The sequence below is a fragment of the Pseudophryne corroboree genome, chromosome 1, assembly GCF_028390025.1.
Source record: "Pseudophryne corroboree isolate aPseCor3 chromosome 1, aPseCor3.hap2, whole genome shotgun sequence".
Classification (NCBI taxonomy): Eukaryota; Metazoa; Chordata; class Amphibia; order Anura; family Myobatrachidae; genus Pseudophryne; species Pseudophryne corroboree.
The window spans coordinates 954,279,721-954,290,630 of NC_086444.1; the positions used below are offsets into that span (position 1 = coordinate 954,279,721).

The 10,910-nt window shown below is 45.9% G+C and overlaps 1 protein-coding gene across 1 annotated transcript in view; it reads left to right on the forward strand.

Annotated features, from left to right (window-relative positions):
• TMEM192 (transmembrane protein 192) overlaps window positions 1–10,306 on the forward strand; it is a 221,969-nt gene extending 211,663 nt beyond the window's left edge. Inside the window, exon 6 of the mRNA XM_063920433.1 lies at window positions 9,493–10,306. Coding sequence (XP_063776503.1) covers window positions 9,493–9,610 — 118 coding nt within the window. The 3' untranslated portion in view covers window positions 9,611–10,306. The remainder of the gene's footprint in view (window positions 1–9,492) is intronic.
• Window positions 10,307–10,910: the final 604 nt, after the last annotated feature.

Below are 10,910 nucleotides of genomic sequence, written 5' to 3' on the forward strand. Positions count from 1 at the left end.
TGTTCTGCACGGGGCCCTGTCACAAAGGATCGTATGCAGGAAGATATGTGATACTCTAATTATGTGTCCGCGTGTACGTTGATTATACTTGCATTACGTGCGCATGGGGGGGTAGTTGTATGCAGGGTACTCCTTAAGTTGGGTCATATCTATAACATTGCAGCAGACTGCCGTGCGACCACAAGGGATATAGGACTCTTGGGTTCGCGGGCCACTTCCATGGCGGTCTCGACTAGGAGGGGGTTGTGGATTCACCAATGGAATGCTGAGGCTGACTCCGAGAAGAACTGGAGTCTCTTCCCTATGAAGGTGAAACCTGGTTTGGGGATGGCCTTGTTAAGTTGATCTCGGCAGATACCACTGGTAAGTCTACCTCCTTGTCCTATGTTCCTCACAACGGTTAGTGACGCATTATTGTAGGATGCAGTCATTTCGACCGAATAGATACGGATTTCCCTTTCTTTGCAGGTAGAGGAAGGTGAAAAGGTAAGAGGTCAGCAGTCTTCAAGTTCGCAGACGCAGAAATCATCCTCTGTTTCTGCCACATCCACCGCATGACGCTGGGTCTATCTTGCGGGAGCCCACACCGGTGGGACCACATATAATACTCTTCAGTCAGTCCTGGATCGGACATGGACCAGTGAGTTTAAGAATAGAGTCCCAAGGGGGACATACTGCAGTTTCCAGACGTTTCCCCGCACCGATTTTTTCAAATAGACCTTACCGATTCTCCTCTGGATGGGGAGGTAGTATGCGACGCCATACAAGAGTTGTGTCAGGATCAGGTCATTGTCCTGCTGTCCAAGTCGCACAAAAAAAAAAAAGAAGCTGTTATTCAAGCTTTTTCGTGTTCCTGAGGCCGGACGGCTCTGTCAGAACAATCCTATCTCTAAAATCCCCAAAAATTCTACTTAAGAAGTTGAACTGCAAGCTGGAATCTCTCAGCGCAGGGATCTCCAATCGGAAAAAGGAGAAAGGGGGTCTAATTACGGTTTCTTCCGCATTAGGCTTACCTGGGTTTGCTTTTCAGGATTGTCATTACCAATTCACCAGAGTGATGGCGGTATTATGGTTTTCCTTTGATAGTAAAAGAGTCATTATTATTCTGTACTGGGACGCTCTCCTGATTACGGCGAGGTCAAGAAACCAAGTGGTGCAAAACGTTGCATTCTCCCTGACAGTTCTTCAACAAAGTGGTTGGCTCCTGAATTTGCCAGAATCACTGTTGATCCCAACAACGCGGTTGTCGGCGTTGGAAATACTGTTAGATACAGAACTGTTGAGCGTTTGTTTCTTCCAGTGGAAAAAGCTCTGAGGATCCAGAGTCGGGTCAGATCTGCAACAGGGTCAATCCATCATTACATTCCGTTGATGAAAAAGATGGTTGCGGCCTACGAGGCCATTCAGTGAGCAGGTTAAATGCCAGAGTGTTTTTAGCGGGACCAGTTGGACAATTGGTCCGGTTTCCACCTGGGATAATCCTGTTTTTTCAAGACCAGAGTTTCACTCCTGTGGTAGCGGTTCTCAAAAGCACAGGTTCGGGTTCCAGGACTGGATCCTAGGGACCACGGATGCATGCCTTAGAGGCGGAGAAGCTGTCACACAGGAGGAATACTTCCAAGGAAGAGGGTCAAGTTAGGATACTTGTCACCACATTAATGGTCTAGAGGTAAGGGCCATTTATAACGGTTTTCTACAAACAAAAACCGAAGCAGCAATGGCAGAAGCCAGAAAGATTTTCCGCTGGGCGACGAAATCATATGCACGCTCTGTCAGCGGTGTTCGTTCCAGGGGTGGACAACTGGGAAGCAGGCTTCCTCGGCAGACACGTTCTTCATCCAGGAGAGTGGTGTCTTCATTCAGAGGTTTTCACAGAAGTGACAAGTCGTTGAGGGATTCCTATAATAGACAAGATGACGTCTCGCCTCAATAAGAAGCTTCAGAGATAGTTACAGGTCAAGGGACCCTCAAGCAATAGCAGTTGACGCCCTAAAGACTCCGTGGGTGTTTCAGTCGGTCTATGCGTCCCCTCTGCTTCCATTTTTTTCCAAAAATGCTAAAGATCATAAGAAGAACAAAGGTTCAGGTGATCCTCATTGTTCCAGACTGGCCTAAGAGGACCTGGTATCCGGATCTTCAGATGAACGCCGGATCCTAGCCGAGAGGATATTTCCAATGAAGTCATCCCTACTTTTCTTCAGACCAGTAGCGGAGTAACGTAAAAACATTACCACCGTATTTGGAGAAAGTATGTGTTTTGGTGCGAATCCAAGAAGGCTTCTACGGAAGATTCCAGTGGGATTGTTTTCTCCTTTTTTCACAAGATGGTGTGGATGCGGGTCTTAAGTTGGGCTCGATTAAGGTTCAGATTCAGCCTTATCAGTTTTATTCCAAAAACAATTGGCCTCATTTACAAAAATTTGAACTTTCGTAAAAGAAGTGTTACACATCCATCCTCCCTTTGTGCCCCCCTGGAGCTCCATGGGGTCTTAATTTGGTGTTGCAGTTCCGGCAATCTCATTGTTTTGAACCTTTACGTAAGGTAAAGTTGTAATTCGTCACTTGGAAAGTGGTCCTGCTGTTGGCCTTGGCATCCGCAAGGCGGGTGTCTGAATCGGCGGCTTTGTCCCACAAGTGCCCCTATTTAATCTTCCATACGGATGGAGCGGAGTTGAGAACTCGTCAGCAATTTCTGCCAAAAGTGGGTTCATCGTTTCACATGAACCAACCTATTGTGGTGCCAGTGGTTACTGAAGTCTTGACAGAATAGAAGTCTCTCGATGTGGTCAGAGCTTTGAAAATTTATGTCGCCAGAACGGCTCAGATTAGGACAATGGAGGCTCTGTTTGTCCTGTATGCTCCCAACAAGATTTGGGCTCCTGCTTCCAAGCAGACTATTACACGCTGGATCTGTAATACGATTCAGCTGGCTCATTTTACGGCTGAATTGCCGTTACCGAAATCGGTGAAGACCCATTCTACCAGAAAGGTGGGCGCATCCTGGGCGGCTGCCCGAGGGATCTCGGCATTACAGCTTTGCCGAGCAGCTACGTGGTCGGGTTCAAACACCTTTGCAAAGTTTGATACCCTGGCTGGTGAGGACCTCTTGTTTGGTCAATCAGTGCTGCAGAGTCATCCGCACTCTCCCGCCCGTTCTAGAGCTTTGGTATAAACCCTGTGGTTCTTGAAGCGTCCTCAGCATCCTCTAGGATGTATGAGAAAATAGGATTTTAATACCTACTGGTAAATCCTTTTTTCTTAGTCCGTAGAGGATGCTGGGCGCCCGTCCCAGTGCGTACTGTATCTGCAGTTATTGGGTATGGTTACACACATGGCGTTTAAGTCAGCCTGTTGCTGACGCTATTCATGCCGTGGCATGCGTTATGCTGTTATTGGTTGTGTTTACACACAGGTTGTGTTATGCTTTATGTCAGCATATTGCTGCATATTCTTAATGCCGTCGGCTGGTGTTCTATTGAATGCCATGTTCTGCGGCATACTGGAGGTGTGAGCTGGTAAGATGCTCACCGTGGTTTAACAATAAATTCTTTCCTCGAAATGTCCGTCTCCCTGGGCACAGTTACTTAAACTGGAGGCTGGAGGAGGGGCATAGAGGGAGGAGCCAGTTCACACCCATTCAAAGTCTTAAAGTGCCCATGTATCCTGCGGATCCAGTCTATACCCCATGGTTCTTGAAGCGTCCCCAGCATCCTCTACGGACTAAGAGAAAAGGATTTACTGGTAGGTATTAAAATCCTATTTTTATTGTCATGAAAATAATTATCTGCATTGCAAACGTGACTGTGTGTGCCTGTATCTGCTATGTGATTTCACTACGGTGTATTCCAGATATATCTATCACTGTACCCTGGGGACTAGGTGCGTCTGATTCCATATATAGTGCATCAGTATTAACCTGTTACGTATATTCTACTGTGTACTCAGTCACATAATACCGGATTTATTTGCAGGTGATGTGTACTGGGTACTCAGTCACATGCTAACTGATTTATTCGCAGGTATTGTACTCTTTCTGGCTTCATCGTAGTAAACCGCTCTCTGTTGCATTTGTGTATAATGTTTAACATGTAGGGCAGTAAATCTGGGGACGCTCCTGCATCCTGCAGAGCATACGCAACGGATTTACCTGAGGGGGAAGTTTTGTGTGATGGTCTGTGTGCTATGTCTCATACATCTCCCAGTCAGTCCTGTAATCAATCAGGAGCCAACCTAAGCTGCATTCTCAAACCTACTGGGTTCTCTAGTTGAACGCTTTATGCCCCCTATGGGGTCACATGTAACATTACAGTCTCTGATGTCCCCATGGTTAATCTGCTTTGGGCGGGAACATTTTGCCTCACAGATTGTAGCGTATTACTCATTCCCTGGTCAGGCAAAACCCTATTCCAGGTCACACCCGTGTCTCTGGGTCATCTGAGCGGGCTGCTTCTTCCTCCCTATCCAATAATCTCTCTGATATTTTATCTGAGGAGAGGGGGATCATGCTGTCCTGTCAGTCCCTGTATTAGGTGTTCCTAACAAGGATTTTGCATTGCTAATTGATACCACTGCTCTTGTGGTTACTGGTTAACAAATCCTACAAATCACTGATAATAGGAGGATTCCCCTACTGTGGTTAAGCAAACTGATATGGTCACCCGTCACAGGGTAATTAAAACTCTGTTACCACAATCTGACCATTAAGTGTACATCAGACAAGACTCCTGGTCTAATCCAGGGAAGACATTCCCCCTGTCTACAACGGGCATTAGCTCAATATCCTCCCCCTGCAGATTAATATAACGAGTAGGTAATTCACTGCTAGTGAACTCGTGTATCACCCATCGGGTGTCGTCCACTCTGCCTCTCACCACTGTCCCCTCACTGTAGGAACCGACAGGTAAGCATGTGGAGGGATGCCTGAAGTCTGTTACTCCCATTACAAGTGTTGAACATAGACCACGATTACGTCCTCTTGGGGCTGCAAAATAGATTGATGACTGGATCATTCATTGGAGGAAGAGCTGCCCGAGGATATATCCGACATTGCCAGACATCCCCTGTCTCACAATACCACCGCCACCTTTTTCTTCACCAGAAGGCATCCCCTGAGGCGGGTGTGTTGGCTGCCAAGGCGTCGAATACATCTGTCCTGGCTCACCGTATTCTGTGTTTGAGGTCCTGGATGGTGGACCTGGACTCCATCCTTGGAGGTATTCCCCTTTTACTGGAGACATCTTATTTGGGGAAGACCTAATTAAAAATGGGGTCTGAATCGGCAGTTACTACGACTGCCTTTCTCCCAACTGCTTACTCCTTCTGCACAGAAGGCAAAAGGTACCACTTTTCTCTGCTTTCGGCCTTAAGGGAAAGCGAATGTTAGGCATAACCGAGATTGTCTCGTGCTCCCAACAACCACTAAGCCCAAGACCTCGGCTGCTCGTCTGCCTGCTTCTCATGACAAGCCTGCTGCATGACGGGACAGGCCTCCCACTGGGGGATCCCAGGATGGGGGGCCGACTTCTATGATTCATCCAGGTCAGGTTAATGACCACTTCAGACGCATGGGTGTGAGAAGTTGTTTCTCAGGGGGTTCGCAGTCTCTTCCCAGAGACGTCCCCCTCACCAGTTCTGCACATCAGTTATCCCTTCAGATTCGTTATAGGCGCAAGCTCCACTGATGGTTGTGCGTTCCCTCCTGGATAAAGGAGTGGTAGTGCCGGTACCTCTCTCCCAGAGAGGCAGAGGATACTACTCGACCCTGTTTCTAGTCCCGAAACTTGATGGGTCTTTCCGGCTTATTCTCAACCTCAAATCACTGAACAAGTTTGTGAGTGTGTCCAAGTTCCGTGTGGAAATACTGCGCTCAATTGTACTGGCCATGGATTCGGAGACTATATGGTATCCCTGGTTATACAAGATGCTTACCTGCATATGCATATTGCCATATTGCATCAGCAATGTCTGCAGTTTGCTATTGTCAACCTTCACTATCAATTCCAGGCTCTGCCGTTTGGACTGGCCACGGCCCCTCGGGTATTCACCAAGGTTATGGCCGTGATGATGGGTCATCTCCTTCGCCAGGGAGTCAGGATCCTGCCGTATGTGGACGATTTGCTGATTCTGGCAAACTCCCGTGATGTCCTGCTCAGTCATCTACAACTGACTGTAAACTTCCTACAAGCCCACGGGTGGCTTATCAACTGGAAGAAGTAGTCGCTGGTCCCTGCTCAGAGCATGTTACACCTTGGGGCACTACTGGACGTACACAGTCAATGGCTGTTTCCATCTCCAGAGAAGGTCCTGAAACTTCAGGACAGGTTTAGATACTTCCTTTCTCGTCCAAGAGTGTCGGTACACTCTGTGATGCAAGTACTAGGCCTCATGGTGTCGGCTTTCGACATGGTAGAGTACGCTCAATTCCATTCCCGCCCTCTACAGAGGTTAATCCTTTCCAAGTAGGATGGCCTGCCTCATTGGATCAGGTCTCACATGATCTCCTGGACTTCGGAGCTTCACCTGTCGCTGACCTGGTGGCTACAGGACCAGCAGTTGAGCAGGGGCCGTCCCTTCTGGACCCCCAACTGGTTCCTACTGACTACGGACGCCAGTCTGAAGGGTTGGGGGCTTGTTGTTGAGCAACACTCTTTCTAGGGTCGGTGGACCATGAAGGAATCACTCCTCCCAATAAACATTCTGGAATTGTGTGCAGTGTTCAATACTTTGTCTCTTGCCCTGGATCTGATACAGAACAGGCCTGTTCAAGTACTGTGAGACCACGCAATCACGGCGTACATAAACCATCAGGGCGACACTCGAAGCCGCATGGCAATGATGGAAGTGTCTAAAATCCTTTGTTGGGCAGAACGCCTTCTGCCGGCAATATCGGCAATGTTCATTTCGGGAGTCCTCAACTGGGAATGTGATTTCCTCAGTCGTCAGGACGTGCACGCCAGAGAGTGGAGTCTTCATCAATAAGTCTTTCTAGTGAACAAGTGGGGCCTACCAGATGTAGACCTGATGGCGTCTCGACACTATCACAATGTTCCGGTCTTCGGATCAAAAACCAGGGATCCTCAAATAGAGTTCGTGGACGCTATGGCAATTCCATGGAACTTTCGGCTGCCCAACGTGTTCCCTCCAGTGTCACTCCTGCCCAGGATACTATGGAAGTTCAAACAATAAGGAGGAATACTACTTCTAGTTGCTACAGCATGGCCCAGACGGCATTGGTTCTCAGACCTGCAGGGTCTATCGATAGAGCGTCCTCTTCTACTTACTCAACGCCTTCCTCGTTCAGGGCTCTTGTGTCTATCCAGACCTGGCCAGACTGGCGTTGATGGCATGGCTCTTGAAGCTTTACTCCTGACGGCCAAAGGATTCTCCGAGGCGGTCATCCAACCTATGCTGAGTGCCCGCAAACTGGCATCTGCGCGGATTTATTATAGGGTCTAGAATTCTTACTTCACCTGTTGTGCTGCTAAGAATTACGATGCTTACAAATTCAGTACTTCTAGACTCCTGGCGTTTTTGCAACAAGGCCTGAATTTAGGACTTTGTCTGGCCTCCCTCATGGTTCGTATATCTGCCTTGTCGGTGTGGTTTCAGAGAAAAATTGCGTCTATACCTGACGTTCATACATTCACTCAGGGCGTACTGCGGATTCAACCTCCCTATGTCCCTCCCATGGCTCGATGGGATTTGTCTGTTGTCCTGAATGCTCTGCAAGAGTCTCCATTTGAACCTTTTGAGTCAGTGGACCTTAAATGGCTTTCAACCAAGGTCCTGTTTCTGCTGGCTATTGCCTCTGCTAGAAGGGTGTTAGACTTTGGCGCTTTGTCCTGTGGTCCACCCTTTTTGATATTTCATTGTGACCGAGCAGTTCTTAGAACTTGCCCTGGTTATTTACCTAAGGTGGTGTCATCTTTTCACCTTAATCAAGAGATTGTGGTTCCAGCCTTCATCTCTTCCGAATTGTCCTCCAAAGAACGGTCTTTGGATGTGGTACAGGCTTTCCGTATATATGTGGAGAGGACTGCATCTGTCAAGAGGTCAGATACCCTCTTTGTACTGTTTGGTTTCTACAAACGTGGCTGGCCTGCGACTAAGCAAACCTTGGCCAGATGGATTAGAATGGTGATTGCACAAGCATTTACGCAGGCTGGACTCCCAGCTCCTGCTGCTATTAAAGCCCATTCTACTCGGTCTGTTGGACACTCTTGGGCGGCCCGTCGAGGCGTGTCCGCAAAACAATTGTGCAGTGCGGCTACATGGTCCTCAGTGAACATATTTATTAGTTTCTAGGCCTTTGATACTTCCGCCTTCCAGGATGCTTCCTTTGGACGCCGGGTTCTCATACCCGCTAAGGTGCAGCCCATCCCTTGAGGAACTGCTTTAGGACATCCCCGATGTATTCCCTGTGGAACTCGGTGTACCCCGCTGCAGAAAAGAAGACTTATGGTAGACTTACCATGGTTAATAATTTTCTGTGAGGTACCCTGGGTTCCACAGGGCGCCCACCCTGACGCACTTAGCTTCTTTGGGTTTGTATTAGCTGCTAGTCCTGTCTCCTGTCATGAGAATATGATTCTGTGTGACTAACATCTGCCTTCTCTTTTACCTACTTCTGCATTGGACTGGTTAACAAAACTGAGCTCAAAGTGCCTGGAGGCGGGGTTATAGAGGATGCCCCGCAATGTATTCTGTGACAGTCTAAAGCTTTAGCCTGTTGGTGCCTCTGGATCAAGATCCATCTCTACACCCCCTCTACAACTCTCTTTATTATTTTATGTGCACTTTTTGCCCATTTTTAGGTCGAATTTACATTTGACCTGTTTATTGCCTGTGACATTTTTTGGACTGGACGAAAAATCCGGCACTGGCAAAAACCACATGTATCTGCGAATTCTCCGCTGATGCACGTGTTTTGGCGTTTCTCCTGTTTTTGGCGCCATTTTCTCCCATGCCGATTCAACAAAAAAAAAGTGAAACTGCATGGGCGAAAATGGATTAAAAAAACGGACGAAAGTGCCCAAAATTGAATACCCTGTGTCTAATTAGTGCCGTTTTTTCGACTAGTCAAGAAAACGGCACTTAATTAAATTCATTTGTAACCAGTGGCGGGTTTTACCTATGTGCTGCAAACCAAACGTAAGTAGGAGTGCCACTGTTTGTAACTTTAACCCAATAGCACCAGCATTAATATACATAAAATATAACCCACAGGACTGAAAAGAAGTTATATGCACTGGGTACAAAACATTCCAATAAATTGTGGAGCCATTAAATCTTATAAATTACAGAAATCAAAAAGCTGAAATACAAAAAAAGGAACTGTTTTGTGTTACTGCAGAAGCAATGCTTTATTTGCCAGTATTTTAAATCAGTATTATATACATTGTTTTCAAAAACCTTATGCAGACAATATACTTTTATCCTATGTATGGGTCACACTTATCAGTGCTTGTATTCCATTATTTTTGTTTTCTCTAGTGACGGAGCAAGCTTAGAAGAAGTCATTGAGAAACAAGGTGATACAATCGAATATCTTCAGCGCCACAACGCATTGCTGTGTCAGCAGCTCCTTGCTGCAACATCACCTCAAACGTAGCCTCACAAGAATAGACAGCCACATACATGAGTGGGCTGCCGCACAGATGTAGACGACTGACCCACGACTTCAGTTCAGTATGTTACTGACCTTCGTGATTTCAAGATCTGTCACAACTGATTTCCCTGTCCATGGCTCCGGATCTGAAGCTTTAGAACGCTTAGAACTTTCTTGCTGGTCTAAATGCTTTAACCTAATGAAGTTGCTGTGCATTTATGTGAACTTAACTCGAATTAAATTTTATACTGATGGATGGAAAATAGAATCTACAATAATGCAAATATCTTTTGCATTTATTAGTGTTTGTTTGAATGATTATGTTGCTCTGTTATGGTTTCTGTTGAAATATCTTTAGATGGACCTAATAGGATTTATACAGGATCTGTATTGCCTACTTTTGTAATTCAACATAATGAGAATCTTTTTCCCAAAATGTAAAAAGACAAACCAAACATAGGTGTATAATATATTTTCTTGAGTGCAACTGTACAGAATTGTCAATTATTCTAAAACACGCCCACTTACTTTATATTTCATATGTATATTATGGAGTTGCAGTATTATTTTTATTATTATTGTTTCGAAGTAGAATTTAATCTGCTTGGACTTCGTGACTTTAGTGTCATCATTTTTATTTCTGTGTGTGTATGGTGTTTATACAAACTGTGATCCACAAAGTAAAAAAATCTTCAGTTTTCTAGTTTTCATGTTTTTAATGACAATTTTGGAAGGATCGGTATGCCATTCTTCCAATGCAGGTCTGTCACCAGTTTGTATTGCATTCTGTTTTTGAAGCAGTGCACGGACTATATAGCTTTCCTCTATACCCCCCTTCACCCGCATTTTCAGCTGATGTCTCAGCTCTGTTTCACTGTTGAGCTTGAAGTTATGACGTGCTATAGTCTTGGCTGGTCGTCTGTGTATCATGGCTCTCCTGCTATGAGATTAGCTATAAGGATTTCACGACCGTACATGCACTTCAAATACATAAACACATGTCATCATTAAAAAGTGATGTAGAGCCTGGTGACAAGTTCCCTGTCCAATAGGCATTAAGTGTGGTGTTTGCACATTTTTCTTATGAGCTCCTGTGTGCTGTGAGACAACAGAGATCTAGATAATGGTCTGTTTTAATTTTGCCATATATTTTTGTTCAATCACGGAATCTTTTTGCTGCACATATTACAGGTGAAGTCCTAGGAGTACATTTACTAAAGTTTCTAAAAATGAAAAGTGGTGATGTTGCCCATAGCAACCAATCAGCTTCTGTCTATCGTTTTCTAGGATGTAATAGAGAAAT